The sequence below is a fragment of the Condylostylus longicornis genome, unplaced genomic scaffold (genome assembly GCF_029603195.1).
Source record: "Condylostylus longicornis isolate FDR11 unplaced genomic scaffold, ASM2960319v2 ptg000002l, whole genome shotgun sequence".
NCBI classification, from domain to species: Eukaryota; Metazoa; Arthropoda; class Insecta; order Diptera; family Dolichopodidae; genus Condylostylus; species Condylostylus longicornis.
The window spans coordinates 130,349-146,578 of NW_026577971.1; the positions used below are offsets into that span (position 1 = coordinate 130,349).

General features: G+C 24.2%; 4 protein-coding genes across 4 annotated transcripts; 3 read left to right on the forward strand and 1 right to left on the reverse strand.

Moving 5' to 3' along the window:
• Positions 1-3,351: 3,351 nt before the first annotated feature.
• LOC129605924 (DNA-directed RNA polymerase III subunit RPC4) lies at positions 3,352-5,048 on the reverse strand. Its single transcript, XM_055515955.1, has 2 exons — positions 4,830-5,048; positions 3,352-4,776 (listed from the first exon to the last, which is right to left on the reverse strand). Exons 1-2 carry the CDS (start codon positions 4,942-4,944, stop codon positions 3,881-3,883), a joined length of 1,011 nt encoding a protein of 336 aa, XP_055371930.1. The 5' UTR covers positions 4,945-5,048; the 3' UTR covers positions 3,352-3,880.
• A 652-nt stretch (positions 5,049-5,700) lies between these two features.
• Positions 5,701-6,887, forward strand: LOC129605665 (NEDD8). The gene is made up of 3 exons (XM_055515561.1): positions 5,701-5,844; positions 5,901-6,031; positions 6,671-6,887. The coding sequence occupies exons 1-3, from the start codon at positions 5,827-5,829 to the stop codon at positions 6,759-6,761; spliced, it is 240 nt and encodes a 79-aa protein (XP_055371536.1). The 5' UTR covers positions 5,701-5,826; the 3' UTR covers positions 6,762-6,887.
• A 1,735-nt stretch (positions 6,888-8,622) lies between these two features.
• LOC129605270 (probable 3-hydroxyisobutyrate dehydrogenase, mitochondrial) lies at positions 8,623-12,096 on the forward strand. Its single transcript, XM_055514916.1, has 2 exons — positions 8,623-8,988; positions 10,839-12,096. The coding sequence occupies exons 1-2, from the start codon at positions 8,824-8,826 to the stop codon at positions 11,652-11,654; spliced, it is 981 nt and encodes a 326-aa protein (XP_055370891.1). The 5' UTR covers positions 8,623-8,823; the 3' UTR covers positions 11,655-12,096.
• A 137-nt stretch (positions 12,097-12,233) lies between these two features.
• LOC129605250 (transport and Golgi organization protein 6) lies at positions 12,234-16,213 on the forward strand. Its single transcript, XM_055514892.1, has 6 exons — positions 12,234-12,432; positions 12,756-13,005; positions 13,064-13,962; positions 14,015-15,302; positions 15,358-15,509; positions 15,595-16,213. Exons 2-6 carry the CDS (start codon positions 12,939-12,941, stop codon positions 15,925-15,927), a joined length of 2,739 nt encoding a protein of 912 aa, XP_055370867.1. The 5' UTR covers positions 12,234-12,432; positions 12,756-12,938; the 3' UTR covers positions 15,928-16,213.
• Positions 16,214-16,230: the final 17 nt, after the last annotated feature.

Below are 16,230 nucleotides of genomic sequence, written 5' to 3' on the forward strand. Positions count from 1 at the left end.
TAATGTTGAAAAATGTAAGAAAAATATTTCTTGTAATTTCGATGATATTCTGATTAAGAATAATCATATTTTTTTTTTTTAAAACTTATTGACTTTTATCAATCCTTTTCAAAGTTCGTGGAGTTTTAAATCACACTTAATTTGCAAATTGCATTACAAATATAAGAAGACTTAATTACATACTCTAAACATATTTATTCGATTTGCTTTAAAAATCGTTCTCAAAATTTTAAATTGTTAAAGTTTTTCCATATTTTTCTAATTAATTTCTGTAGAATCGATAAATTTAACAGAATGTCATCGACATAACAAAGTGAATAACATAAAATTGTTTCTGAGTTGAAAATTATATTTTATTTTCTTGTATTGGCTTTATTATTTTGAGTTTTTTTTTTTTTGTTTAAATCATATCATTAAAAATTTACAAAAAATATTTTTTATACACTTACAATAATATCTAAACTTAATATATAAAACAAAAAATGTAATTCATGGTTTACAAATAAAAAAAAAAATAATGTAAGGAAAAATATGTATTTATATTTGTTAATATATTATAAAAATATTTTTATAGATCATAAATTAAATTTTCAAATGAGCAATGTATATATGAGAAATTTTAATATAATTTTGTTTTTATTGTACTTTTAAAATTCTAAAATACCTTAAAATGTATCATTATTTTTGTTTGCGAATGAGATTGAAATTGGAAAACTTTTTAGTTTTTTTATTCTTATTTTATTTCATTATCTTGATGAGTTTAATTTTTAGATTTAAAAAATATGAAACATTCATTATTATTTTGTTACATTACAAATATAATTTCAGTATAGCTTTCCTATAGATTGTGTTCGGTGTAGAAACTATCAAAAACTGGCTACCAAAATTATTGTTTAAATCAGGATTAATCAATTATTTTTCTTTTATATTAAGAGAATAAAAGATTATACAAAAATTTTACATTGAAAATCCATTACACATTCTTCATCTGTTCAAATAATTAAAATTGTACATACATTCAAACACAATTACAACTCATATTTTTATATGTTTTAAGAAAATCACAATACATAGATAACATGAAAATATTAAACACATAAAAAATTACAGCTTTTAGATAAAGTTACAAATTTTACTTTTGTTATATTAAAATAATTTTTTTTCTACAAAAAAAAATGTATTTACTAAATTTTGATTATTATGACTGCTTTCTTTTATTTTTATATTATGAAAAGTGTTTCATTAATGCGTTTTCGTTTTTTTTTTCTTCAATATTTTACTTTGGTTTAATTTTTTTCTTCTTTTATAATTATTAAAAGTTTTGAAATAAAAATTGTTGCTAAACTTAAATACTATTTCGTATATATTTTAATTAAAGTTATATTAAGCATTCCTAAAATCTTTTATAGAAAAAAAAAATGTATAACATATAATAGTACCACAAAATAATTATGTAACATAAAAAAATATCATACGTAAATATTATTGATTTGTAAAACATTTTGTATTGCAATACATAATATTTTTAGGACCCTATTGCACCAATCACTTTTTATTTTTCTCTAATGAATTTCTTAAAAAAGCACTTTATTTATTAGTAAACTACAATAGTGTTTTAATTCTCTTAGTGCAACAGAAACTCTACCAATTTACTCTTTTATAAGTTGATATAAAAAAAAATAAAAAGTCATTGGATTCAATATGGTCCTGGCATCGATTTTAATTATTAAATAGTTCATTATTTTATAAGCTTTTTCCGCCCAAAAAATTTTTTTTTCTAGGGTTGAGAATTTTTAAAGAAGACATTAACAAAATTTTGGTTTTTATGTTGTCAAATATTTTCTGGCACAAATTATATTACATTATATTATATTAGAAAAAACAAATAGATAATATAAATAAACGTGTTTTATTTTAAATGAAAACTTTCACTCATTTATTTTAGAGCTAAAAAAGGTTACTTTTTTTTTTGAAAATTTTTCTTTTAAGTTGTAAAAGTGAACTATTTTATTTTGGTTATTCTCCGTATTTTTGCTAGGATTAATTCGCTATATCTATTTTTTTTTTTAATACACATTTTATGTTGAATTGAGTAAATAAAATTTTAATTTTCATTCACAACTTAATTTTTTAAAAATTTTATTTTGAAAGGTTTTTTTATTTATTTAACTTGCATTTTTACTTACATTTTCATTTTTGACGCCGTTTTTTCAATCATTTCATAAATATAATTTTTATTTCAATATCTTGGAATAGTTTATGTAGTTAAAAAGGTATACATGTGTATTTCTTATACTATACACAAATCTTATTTTGTAATGTATACAGTTTTTTTTATTTGATTATAGAAAGCTTAATTAATTAATATTTTCGCAATAGTAAACTTAGAAATAGATTCTAAAAATAGGAAGAAAAGTGAAGGAAATATGTACAATGTTTTGTACATAAATTAATAGTCAACTGAAATTGCATTATTATTTAAAATTTTTAATTTTTCTGATTTTTAGTAATTTTAAAATATAAAATAATACTTTATATTTTTGCACTTATTATGTTTAAAATATCTGGAGAACAAAACATGGTGAATTTGAAAAATTAATTTTACAAATTATATTTCTAGTTTTTATCATTTATTATTATAAAATATTTTTCTTATTCTAACTATTAAATTATTGCTTTTAATCAATTTGTTACTTGTTCCATGTTTAGATTTTTTTAGCTTACATATTCGTAAAAACTTTTTCAAACTTGTAATAAAGTATAAAATAAAAACTTATAAATAAGTCGAAATTAACTATCTGTGAAACTGCTTTACTTTATATTTGGTTAATATTTTTCAATATAATTTAAATGTTAAATTTAATGATTTTTTATCTTGAGTTTCAAAATGTTTGGCTTTTTCCCATTCAATCATAAATTATAATTATAGAGGGGTGATCAATATACAATACAATGTATACTGAGAATAATTCACAATTTTTTGAAATGAAGGAGAAGGGAAATAAGGCTGAAAAATATGAAGGACTTTGATATACAATGTAAATTTTAACCAACAGCAACAAACAATATTATTTTAAAATGTATACATATATTAAAATAAGTTTTGGCAATACCCTATAATTTTCTAAAATCATATTTAGTAATATATTCCATCTGGCCCAGCAATTAAAAATTAAAACATATTTTAGGCATTTTTATGACGTCGAAAAATTAAGAAGAATAAAAAATTTCGACTAAAGCTGTTTGAATTGATTTCTTTAAACATTGCAGGAAATTTCAGTGGTGACCACAAGCAACTAATTAAGGTAAAAAAAAATAATAAATAAAATAACTTAAGTAATTTAATTACATTGTTGTTTATTATATCCGTATATTTTTCCGTAACATACAATTGTATCACACTCTCAATTAGAAATTAATACAAACATTCAATTTTAGAAGCATTTACACGAGAATAGACCTTTACAAATTGCACTTTTATTTTTTTAAAAATTTATTAATATCCTTGAACAATCTTCAAAATTAAAAAAAAAAACAATATATTTTTGTACAATTTATGTTATTCTTTACTTTTTTTGACGACCATTGTGTACAATATGTATAAACACCAATAACACACTGTTTTATTGTACTTAGATTCTATATTTGTCCTAATATATATACAAATGTAAGTTTTTTCTTAGTTCTTTGTTAGGCAATATGTTCAGACTAACTCGTGCATTTTGTAACATATCTATTATCTCCTAAATAACTTACTATCAAATGAAGGTTTTATTTAAACTAAATATAAATAATAAAAAAAAAAATAGTGCAACTAAAAATTTAATTTTCTTTTAATTGTAAATTCTAAATTAATTTTATTGATATTAATTATATTTCGCTATGAATTATGGCTTACTAGATAATCCCAATCAGGAGATATAATCATTTTTGAATTAATCAAACCTAAATTGATAATGTTACCACTACGTTCTTTTACATTTGTGCTTATTGATGTTAATTCTTGTAAAAAACCAGTCTCGAGTCCTATATTTACATTGTAATTAGTTTTACCTAATATTAATTTGCATTTACCAGACTTAAAACGAACTAGCTTTCCAATTTGACCTTCTTCTAAGCTATCCATTAAATTTCCACCTTTTGCTTCATTGTTTTTTGTTTCGTTTCCTTTATCAACACCTGTTGAAATGTTATTCTCGTCACATTCACAAGGTAAAACGTCTGGGAATTGGATTAAAACTATTTTTTTATCATTGGAATCAAAAAATTCTTTTTCAATTTGGCGTGCATGAATGTCATCTAAATTGACATCATCAAAATTCCTAGCTAAGATATCACTTTCTTTGTTAAATTTAACCGGTTTATATTTTATATCAATTTTATCAAAAGACTCTTCAGGACCGTCATTATCATCGGACTCGCCAAGAAGAGCTTTCAAATTAATAGATTCCGCTTTTGCGTCAACTTTTGAATGATTTTTTGAAATAGTAGGCTTGGTAAGTTGAACATCATCATTTCGTCGTGAATATGACTCCGAACTACGTTTATTTAAAGTGGATGCTATACCTTCAGAAAATATGCTTGAGGTTTGCATTAAATTTCCATCTCTGCGTGCCCCTCTGTTGGACTTTTGATTATCGTTACGTTTAAAATTATTACGTGTTGTATCTTTAGAGGTCTTGACATTAACATTTTTATTTCTGGTTACATTAAGATTTGGAGCATACACTTTTTTGCTTATGCCGCCCCTAGATCCTCGCAGACTAGGTAGACCACCTAAAATTAAAATAATTTTTCTAATAATTTTAACTTTAAAATATTCATCTTACCTAAAGTTAAGTCTCTCGGTACTCCGAAAGATGAAAGACGTCCATTCGTAGTATTCTGCGAAGAAATAGAGTTTTTATTAGTTGATACAGAAGCAGTATTACTATTGTTTGACATATTTTATTAAAATATGCTTTGGTAAGTCTTTTAATAACTAAATCTAAAATAAAATCAGATTTCTAAAATAATCCCATGTGCTGGTTGATGTTTTATGTATTTCTGTATTCTGTATTTCTTCTTGTTGATTTTTGGCATTTAAATTAAACAAAATTGTTGCCAGTATCATATTCAATTTTTTAAATCATTGCCACAGTTATAAAAACACAGAAATGCAGGAATGACGATTTAATACTTAACTGTGATTATGACGAATTTATTAATCTTTAATTTTTGTGAAATATTGCACAAAGATAATGAAATAAACATAATTTTTTTTTATGTTTTATTTTAATATTTAACAGTTTGTTAAAAGAAATACATAATATTTTAAATACAGTGTTCATATTATGTCATTACCAAATTTTATCTGTGATTAATATGTAAATAGTTTCGTTGCGAATCCACAAAAGTGAAATTCAATATTTAATTTTCGAATGATGTTATTGCAATAGAAATATTTATGTTTGTGAATAAAAATTTCGCATTTTTTGCTTGGCAATATTCAAATTTATTTGAAAATTGTATTTTTCAACATTTATTAATATTTTATATTTCTCAACATTTTTTAGGGTTACTTTATAGCAAACTTCTTATTTCTCCCTAAAGGTGGCTCAAATCTATTGCGTTAGTGCCTTCCAATCAAAAAGTAATATGTATTGAATTTTGTTTATTGACAAATGACAGACCGGTTTACTAATTTGAAAGACATCATCTTTGATCCAGCTGATACAAAAGTTGCATTTTTACAAGTAAAGCGGTCTTGGGAAATCCGATTTAAATACATTTTTTATTAATATAAAATAACTTTTGTTAGTTCTTATATATTTAAATATACTCAAAATGTTAATTAAAGTTAAAGTAAGTTTAAATATTTTTTAAAATGAATATGCAGAAAATTAAATATTTATTTTTAGACTTTAACTGGTAAAGAGATCGAAATTGACATTGAACCTACAGACAAAGTTGATAGAATTAAAGAAAGAGTTGAAGAAAAAGAAGGCATTCCACCACAACAGCAGCGTTTAATTTTCTCTGGAAAGCAGATGTGAGTCAACTTGAATATGATTCATTGTATTTAACCTTAGAACTCAAATTTCTGATATACATACAAACGTAATGTGTCCACTTGTTTGAACTATTTGGTGAATAACTTTGTTCTTGACGTGAAAAAACGTACATTTTAGTTAAATTGCATTTTGTATAACCTATTGACAACATTTTAACAAAAAGCCTAAAAAATAACCAATTTTTTTGTGTTTTCTTTTGAGGAAACCACCTTTAAAAGGCACCTTATTAGAAAATTTTTAATTTCATTATGTATACCTATAATACAGTTTTATTGTAACATTGATTGGTATGATTTTTAACAGTATTTATTTTACAACTTACATACTTATTTCATATTTGGAAATTCACATATTAATTTGAAAAAATTTGTGCTTTATGTTTATAAGATTGTATTGTACATTGTAAACCTGATTTTGTTCTGAAGTGAAATTAAATCTACACGTCTTCTTCATGCATTTTTAGAATTATTTACAAAAATAATGTATATCTATCTAAATAATTATAAAATTCATTATTTTAAAACAACTAGGTAATCCAAAAGACACAGAGTGTTAATATGAGATTAAGTCAGATTTCCATTTCTGTATTTTTAACTTTAATTAATTTTATATTTCAGGAATGATGATAAAACAGCGGCTGATTATAAAGTGCAAGGTGGTTCCGTTCTTCATTTAGTATTAGCTTTAAGAGGTGGTCACTTAAATTGAAATTTGAAATAAATGATATTGTGGATTTAAGATAATTTTTTTTAATTTATAACGGCTAATAATTTTTGAAATTGATATACAAAATTCATAATACATACAAATGTAAAACAAAAAATGCTTTTTTTTATTCAATTTAATTTAATACAAATATATAGTAATACAGCGAGGGATTAAAATTGAACACAAATTTCATTTCACTAAATTTTTTGATATAGTGTACAATTATAGTGTATTCATTTCTGTACTTATATTCTTACACTGAGCAGTTTTGTACTTACAAAAGTGAATACAGTAAGCACTCGCATAAAACCCTCTTGATATAAAAAAATTCGATAGGTAAAAGTTTCTAACATTTTTATTACCATTTCTCACTAGAAGTTTTTTAGGCTTCGCAAGTTACAAAACTGACTACTAAATTTTTATTCTGACTTAAATTTACAATATTGTGACTTTAGAAGATTCAGGCTTTTGCTCCTTTAAAAAAACATTAGTTTATTTTGTAAAATTGAAAAATATTTATGAAAAATTACAAAAAGTACATTAATTGATATTTTCTCTCTCCTTTTCGCCCAATTTATCTATCTGTTTTTACGTGTTCTTCCCCCTACAAAATTATCCAAAAATATAATACCATTATCTTTCACTACTTAGTATTCTGGTATTAGTATTAAATTTTTATTCTAGCAATTAAAGTACATAATATACATACATTTTTAAAATTATACTTTCAATTTCTCCTAAATTTATGCAAATTTATATCATAATTCAAGATTAGCGAAATAAGAACGCCTTCATTATTTGGACTTAAGTTTATTACATAATATATGAAATTATAAAATCAATTTCTAAACTTTTACTGGAATGAAATTTGTTAATTGACAAACTAATGGTTTGACTAGCTATATGCTATTATAAGCAAGTACGTATGTGTGTTCTTTAAATTAACATAATGATTCAAATCATTATAACGGAAATTGTTAACAGAAAATTTTATTAACCAAAAATTATGTTACACAAATACAGTAATACCATAAAAAATAAGTTTATTTCTTTAATTTCACGGGTATTTACTTTTGCTTTAAGAATTCTTCGCTCATAAAATGTTAATGTACTCTCATTTATCAGCTTTTATACCGTTTCACTTTAAACTTCACTTTTACTATAGGAATAGTGTCATTGCAAATTCGATAAGGAAAAACAAGTATGCATTTAGTACATTTAGTTTTTTGATAAGCAATGCAATTTTGTTAGATAACCTATTGCTTTTCTATTAGATGTACTTACATTAAAAGCAAAATAGAATTATGTGATTAAAATTACGTAAAAATGTGTTATTAATGTTATTTTTCTTTACTTTATTTAGTCAGTGATATTTACATTTTTTTACTATTATAAGAATTATAATCATAAAATTATATGTAAGTGCTTATTAACAATTAAATAATATTAAAATTTTTATTACCTACAATAAATAAGATTACACACCCCCTCAAATATGCATTACGGTCGTATTTAAAAAATGTGATATATACATAAGTATGTATATATACATATGATACTAAAATACTATATTTTTTACTATATTAGTAAAAAAAACATATTTTAGTTCTGTTTATTAAACTTTACAAAAAAAATTAAAAATATGAGAGTAAATATGTGTATGTACATAATATAATTATATACAAGCTTCTAACGTATGTCAATATAAGAGACAAAATAAAATTGTATGCATTCTTAAGATTTATATATGATGAGAATTGTTTTTATTTTCAAGAACCATGGTAAATTGGAATGCTTATTACGTTTGGGATCTAAAAAAAAGCTTTTTTCTTTTGTAAATTCTCAGTTCTCTTTAGAAACTCCACCAGTTAACCACACTAGTGCGCATGTTTTATAGCATTTTATTTAGAAAAATTGAATTTTATTAAATAATAAAAGGATTTTAATTTTTTTTATTTTTTTTACCATTGTTAAAATTATCATTTTCATATTATAATCAATTAAATAAAATTAATTAATTAAAATTTAATAAAGAAATAATTAAATTACACATAAAATAATTATGGCTTTAAGAGTAATAGCTTCTTCAAAAAATATAAAAAATATTGTTAAAACCATAGAAGGAAATTTTATGAGATGTTTAGCAACAGCCGCTGATAATAAAAATATTGGTTTTATTGGACTTGGTAATATGGGGGGTCACATGGCTACAAATTTAATGAAAAAGGTAAGTTGGTATATAAACGTGTATGTATATACCATAAACACTTGTATAATATTGTTATTTTATAGCTATAATAATGAAGAAATAGAAATAAAAAATTGTCACCATATTAAACATATTTGCATACGTACTTACATACATATATACATATGAATAATACAAAAGTTTAATTAAGTTTCAAATAAATATTTTTTAGTTAGGTTTGTTATACAAAAAAAAATCTTTGAGCAATGCATACAATTAAATCAGAAGTGTTTAACAATAAAATAAATAACTCGGTAAATATTTTATGTGCGCACATATCCATTAATATATGTAATTGTCTCCATGTTAAATATTTCTATATAATGTATACATACATATGTACATATTTTGATTTTACTTTTGAAAAGATACTAAATACATAAATGAACGCATATGTTTGTGAAAGTGAAGCCCTATATTATATTGATGCTATATAGAATATTTTTATGTTTTCAATATTTAATGAGAAATATTGAGTTCATAAAGTAAAAATTAAATTTAATTAAGCTAAATAATATTTAGGTTCTCTTCTCTTAGAGTATGTAAATACATACATACATATGATATATATGTACATATATATCTATTGTTACATAATTTATTTGTGCAGGTTTATTTCGCTTTAGCAACGTGTCTACTATTTATGTTTATGTACTATATGGATATTTCTATTTTATAAGGATAACTTTATATAGTATGAACTTAATTTATTCTACTTCAATTATAGATTTGATAGCATAATCAGACCATTCTTACGTTTTATTTTATTGTATAGGTAGGTATATATGCGGAATAATAAATTGCATTTTATTATCTATCATAATTGTGTTACTGAGCGAATAGTTCATTTTAATTAAATTGTTTTTACATTTTACCCACAAACATATCTACTTATGTGTATAATAGAGTAATATTATTTATATTTGAAAAATAAATTATGTATAAACGAGTGTAATCAGTTTCGGGATGATGCCGATGATTATAGACATCGTTATATACATTATAGGAGGTAAATTATAGGGGTTAAGCGATGATAAACTATAATAATATATAAATATGTGTAAACAGGTATACATACAATATTATTTTAAAAAAATTATGACGTCAAACTTTCTATTTCAATCGGCAAAGCTTATAAATGTGAAGAATTCATTTTCAATGTCAAATTAATATAAATTGTATATACCTATATAGATAAATTTTTTTCTTCAAGCGTATGTATTTATGTATGCATATATATATATATATAATATTTTTAGCCTACAGGTAGGTTTGATGTTTTTTTTTAAGAAAATGTACTATCACTTTCAATAATGATGTAAATTGTAGTTTTCCATATCTATGTAGATATTTGCAAAAATACGTAAAATTATAATGCATACTGCAATAAAATGTTAGTGTTCTTACCAAAGAATTTAATATTAGTAATTAGATGTAGGATATCGTAAAAATTATCTATGTACATATATTATGTAGTAGTATCGTAAATTATGCGTTAATATGTACATATTATGTAGATAATTATGTTATTTGGGTTTTTAGGTAAAAAATACGTATTAAAACATTTCCAGTGATTTGATAAATCTACTTATTAAATAAAATATTACAACCGTCTTTAAAAATCCTAAAATACAATATAAAACTATATAGAATGAACAATCAAAATCTCAAAAAATTTTTATCGTAATGTAGAGATCTCGTGCATAAAAAAATGAGTGATTTTACAAATTCTACGTAGTATAACGGAATAGAAATTTCACTGTACATAATTTACAAAAACTTACGATCACTTTTATATGTATATTAACACAATTTTTTCTATCAACTAGGGTCATAAATTGCATGTTTACGATGTTTCAAAACCAGCTTGCGAAGCAGTTAGAGCCAAGGGTGCAAAAATTGCAGATTTATCGGAAATTGCAAAAATGGATTATGTTATAACAATGTTACCAAACAATGATATCGTTTATAATACATTTGAAGAATTAATGAAAAAAGATATCAACAAGAATGCTTTATTTATTGATTCAAGCACAATAGATCCAAATGTTGTTAAATCTATTCAAAAAATTGTGAAAGCAAAAGGAGCACGTTTCGTTGATGCACCAGTTTCTGGTGGAGTTCCTGGTGCTGAACAAGCCACATTAACATTTATGGTTGGCGGTACAGTTGATGAATATAATGCAGTAAAACCAGTTTTAGAAGGTATGGGTAAACGCATTACACACTGTGGCAGTTATGGTATGGGTCAAGCTGCAAAACTAGCAAATAATATGATGTTAGCTATATCAATGATTGGTGTTTCAGAAGCAATGAATTTGGCAATACGATTAGGTTTAGATGCTCAAACATTTGCTGATATTATTAATTCATCAACTGGCCGTTGCTGGAGTTCTGAAATGTATAATCCAGTTCCTGGAATTGTAAAGACAGCACCAGCGAATTTCGGATATTCGGGTGGTTTTTCAACAGATTTGATAACAAAAGATTTAGGATTAGCATCAGGAGTTGCTACAGCCTCAAATACTCCGATTCCTATGGGTGCCCTAGCTCATCAAATTTATAGAACACTAAAATCTCAAGGATTAGGAAACAAAGACTTTTCAGTAGTATACGATTTTATGAAAAATGAATCTAATAATTAATATCTAAAATTTATTCATTTTTAAGCATTATAAGAAATGTAGGTTCACATATACCTACGAAAAAAGTTTGCATTTATTTTGATACTAGATACAATTAGTAAAGACACATACGTACATTAATATATATGTTTGTACATATGTGCATTCATATAAATGTAATTTATGTATATGCGTTAGGTAAACTAAAAATGCATTCATGCGTTTAAGATGCACTATTCGGAACATAATTAATATGAACTGAATTGTGCCTCATAGACGCATAGATGATTTTTTAATTTACCCGTTACTTTCATAATAGATTTGTTTTTACTCTATTTGAATGCATGAATGCAAGAATTTATAAAAAATAATTTTTAAGTAAACGGTATACGTGCGATCCTAACGTGTTAATCTTATATTTTTGTATGCATTTCTGAAATAAAATCATTTTTTTATGTACATAATTATGCTATATGTAAATATGTAATTTGTTCAAGCAAATTTTTGTGTTTGCAGGTTTTGTTATTTAGTCGTTTCTTTTTCCCACAAGATGTCGCTAGACGTTTGTCGAAAAATGGGCTTTGTAGTTTCATGCTAAACTTGAAAAATTTCATCCCAATAACAAAAGAAACAGGACATAATTGAATAGTCAAGAATAAAGAATATTGCTAAAAAAGATCTTATTGCTATGTTCGCAAGATATGAGAAAAGTCAGTTAAGTTTTATTTTTTGTTATTAAAGACCTGATCGTCTATCTTGCTGTTTTACTCGGCAAGTGTGAAGAAAGTGAGTAACTACAGTAAGTGATAAAGTAATTTTCAAATGAAAAGAATTATTCAGTATTGCATATCTCCTTTTTTTCTAAAATGTATTCAAAATTTATTCACTTCATTTTTGAAAGTGAGAGGTTCAGTCGATGATTTCAAAAAAAGTGCTACTCAATTAGGCTGTTAGTTTAATTTTCAGGTTTTAATTACAGAATATGTAAACAGTTTTGAATTTTGAAATACGTAATATGCTCAAATTGTGGTTGTTAGTATGTCACATTAGTTTTTATAAGTTTAGTTCATTCGAAGAATATAGTTTGCATATCTTTTATGTATTTATTTTTTGTTTTTACAGCTATATTTTGAACAGGCGCAAAATTATGTCTAAATGTCATTGTTTGAATATTGAAACGTCAAATACGGTGCTTTCGTAAATTTTTGTTTATAAATTTTATTTCATTTAGCATGTAGAACTAGCATAACAAAAAATTAGAAATCAACTTTTAGGTATTAATTTAATAATTATAAAAATAGTGAAATGGAGAACGTACAAAAATATTTTGCAATAATCGAAGACTTAAGTAAAAGTGAAGGGCTTAAACAAGGTTTGCATAAAATAATTTTTAAATATATAATCGTATATTGAACAATATTACCTTTCAGATGAGAATTGGTTAAAGTCCAATATAAATATTATTGAGAAGTATATTAAATTAAATAATACACTTTTGGAAACACGAGCTTTAAAAAGTATTAGTTATACCCTAGATGATTTTTGTTCAGAAGACCCAGCGTGGAGCTATTCAACACTACTTTTCCATATACTTTTGACTATTAATCTACAAATAGATTTAAATAGTTCTAATAAGGACGAACTAATATGTTTGTCGCAGCAAAACTTGTTTGCCGATTTGGTTATGAAAGCATCAAAATATGGAATATGTCCAAATATAATACCAGAAATGCAAGAACATCAATTATTTAAAATGGATTTAATGCAAACCAAGTTTCATTTGAATAGACTTTTGATTTGTTTAAGATTTTTAAAAGAAATTTACAAGGTTAATTTTTTACTTGGAGGAAGTAAACTTGATCAGGTAAAATTAGAGTCAATGGCAGCCGCTGTGTCAATTTTGAATTGTAACTCGTGCCAAAATGCAGATTATGCTAAAGATTTTTTAAAATATCTGTACGATCAATCTTGTAAAGTAAATTATTTCAAAAATTTATTAATATTAAAAAGTATTCCAAAGTTAACAGAAAATGTTCATAAAATTTTGCATGAGGATTTACTAGCCAAATTGCAAAGTCCAATGGGATTTAAAGTTCTCTTAGAAGCTATCATTCCAACGGCAAATATTAAAGCTCCAAATTGGAAATGTTTCGAGGTGATATCAAATATCGTCAGTCATAAAGGACATCCTGAAGAATTTTATTTTAATTTAATAGATCAAATATTTAATTTTTTGCAATCAGCTTCTGAAAATAAACTACAACATGTTTACTTACCTGCTGGAGTTTTAAGTTTGAGAAAATTATACTTACTTAATATTAAAACAAAGGTATGCTATTATAGAACAAAAATATGAGAAATAATTTTTTATATTTACTTAGGAAAACGTTCTGGCAAAAATTGATGCTGTTTTTAAGAAACTGTATGACCCAGAAGATATAATTGCTGGATTAATTATATTTGAAAATGGTGAATTTGAAAACTTATTGAAATTTTTAAATTTTTTGTTTTGTGGATCATCATTTCAATCAATGCCAACAGATATTCTTATACCATATTTACCATTACTAATACAGTGTTACGATCAAATTCCAAATAATTTTAAACAAGGAAAATTAATAAAAAATTTAGTCGTTCAATGTTTGATGAATCGTGAAAAAAATGAATTAAAAACTTTTCTAAAATCATTAGTTTTTGAGGAATTCGAAGATAATTATAAAAGACTCCACCAGAGGATTATAATAAATATAGTACCAAATTCAGAGCTAGTGAATCTTCAAATCTGTTCTTCTGATATGAATAACAGAAATCAAATTTTTATTAGTCTGTCCCAAATTTTAAAATTATCTAACAATAATATTTTAATCTACAATTCATTTATATCAGCTTTGCGTTTGTTTGATGAAGAACATATTTTTAAAGAAACAAATGATTCTTCCACTTTACTAGAAAATGAAGAAGAACTCAATATATTTGTTGAGAAAAAGTACAGAACTAAATTTGCTGTCGTATCTTTCTTGACTGACCTAGTAGAATTTAAACCGCTACATTCACAGTTTAATGAAAATCCTATAGAGATATTGGATTTTATAAAATCATCCTTGAGAAAATCTTTAGAAAGTAATTATTTTCCAGAAGAAAAATTGTCAATTTTGCTTGCAATATTACAAGAAGTAATTGAAAACATGGAAGATTTATCAAGGTTTCACCATTTTGTGCCCATCATTCAGAGATTACTAACACACTCTTCCGATAATTTAAAGTTTCAATTGGGACATATTTTAAGTATATTAGAAGGTACCTCAGCAAATAACAATGGAAAACCAAAATATTGTGGAAAATCTGATTATGAAATCGCAAGGAATTTAATGGAAGAAAATCAACCATACTTAAAAGTATACGGAATAACTTTGATGATTAAATTAATCAATCAAAAAGATTTGGAAACTGTAAATCATAAACATAATATTTTGGCAATGGCGATCAATGTCATAAAAGAAGAAGAGTCTTACGTATTTTTGAATTGCGTTAAACTCTTTGTAACGCTTATAAATGTTTTGGAAGCTGATGTTTTAAATGTTCTGTCAGATGAATATTTAAGTGATAATAACGAAAATGATTATAGGTTGAAAATTGGTGAAGCTATATTAAAAGTAACAGAAGATTTAGGTATTTCATCATGTTTCTTTTAAAAAAAAATATTCAGCTTTTTATTACTTTTTAGGCCCTCTTTCGTACAAATATAAAAATGTATTGATTAATTGCTTTTTGGATGGATCCAGACATCCAGTGGATGAGTTTCGAATGTCCAGTGTTTCAAATTTAGCAACAATATGCAAATTACTAACATATCAAGTTCACAACTTTTTCCAAGAGGTTAGAAAACAATTTTTTTTTAAGTAACAAAAAAGACAATGATCACTTAATATATGAAATATATATATTTTATTTATCGTTGCAGCTTTTACAGTTAATTGAATCGATTCTTCAAACAGACAAATATCTGCCTGTAAGAAGGGCTTCAATTTTAGTTTTGGTTCAGTTACTTTCTGGAATGGATAATTTATCAGATTTTCAGGAGTATTTGCTTCCAATATATAGAATATTAAAATTTATTGCGGCAAATGAATCAGATCCTCCTATGCAAATTCATGCTAATAATGGATTGAAGATTTTAGCTGAAAAATGTAAGAAATTATTTTTAGCTGAGCAAAGTCTTCAAAAAGAAATAAAAATTTTTGGTATTAAAGATGAAGCAAAAACTAAAAAAATTGATTTTATAAAAATAAATTAATTAAGAAGAGGGTATATGAGGGAAAAATTTGGAATATAAAGAAAACTTCATTATCAAATACACGTTGTTTTATATTTATTTTGTTTTCTTAGGTTTTATTGCTTAATTTACAATTAAACTTATAGCTAAACAACGTTTACTAATTTTATTTTCATTTTAATTGCAATATTTAAATAGAGATTTTGAATAAAATCAATATTTAGAATTTTTTACAATGAATTTAAAAAAAAAATAATAACTTCATAAAAGTTTTAATTTTAAAATATTCTAAAAAATATTTCAAAGGAAAATTTGCCATCATTT

Coding starts and splice junctions, on each gene's coding strand:
- LOC129605924 (XM_055515955.1), bottom strand. CDS start 4,944: ATGTCAAACAATAGTAATACTGCTTCTGTATCAACTAATAAAAACTCT. Junction 4,777..4,829: donor ACCGAGAGACTTAACTTTAG/GTAAGATGAATA, acceptor TTTTAATTTTAG/GTGGTCTACCTAGTCTGCGA.
- LOC129605665 (XM_055515561.1), top strand. Junction 6,032..6,670: donor ATTTTCTCTGGAAAGCAGAT/GTGAGTCAACTT, acceptor TTTATATTTCAG/GAATGATGATAAAACAGCGG.
- LOC129605270 (XM_055514916.1), top strand. CDS start 8,824: ATGGCTTTAAGAGTAATAGCTTCTTCAAAAAATATAAAAAATATTGTT. Junction 8,989..10,838: donor CTACAAATTTAATGAAAAAG/GTAAGTTGGTAT, acceptor TCTATCAACTAG/GGTCATAAATTGCATGTTTA.
- LOC129605250 (XM_055514892.1), top strand. CDS start 12,939: ATGGAGAACGTACAAAAATATTTTGCAATAATCGAAGACTTAAGTAAA. Junction 13,006..13,063: donor AAGTGAAGGGCTTAAACAAG/GTTTGCATAAAA, acceptor ATTACCTTTCAG/ATGAGAATTGGTTAAAGTCC. Junction 15,303..15,357: donor AAAAGTAACAGAAGATTTAG/GTATTTCATCAT, acceptor ATTACTTTTTAG/GCCCTCTTTCGTACAAATAT.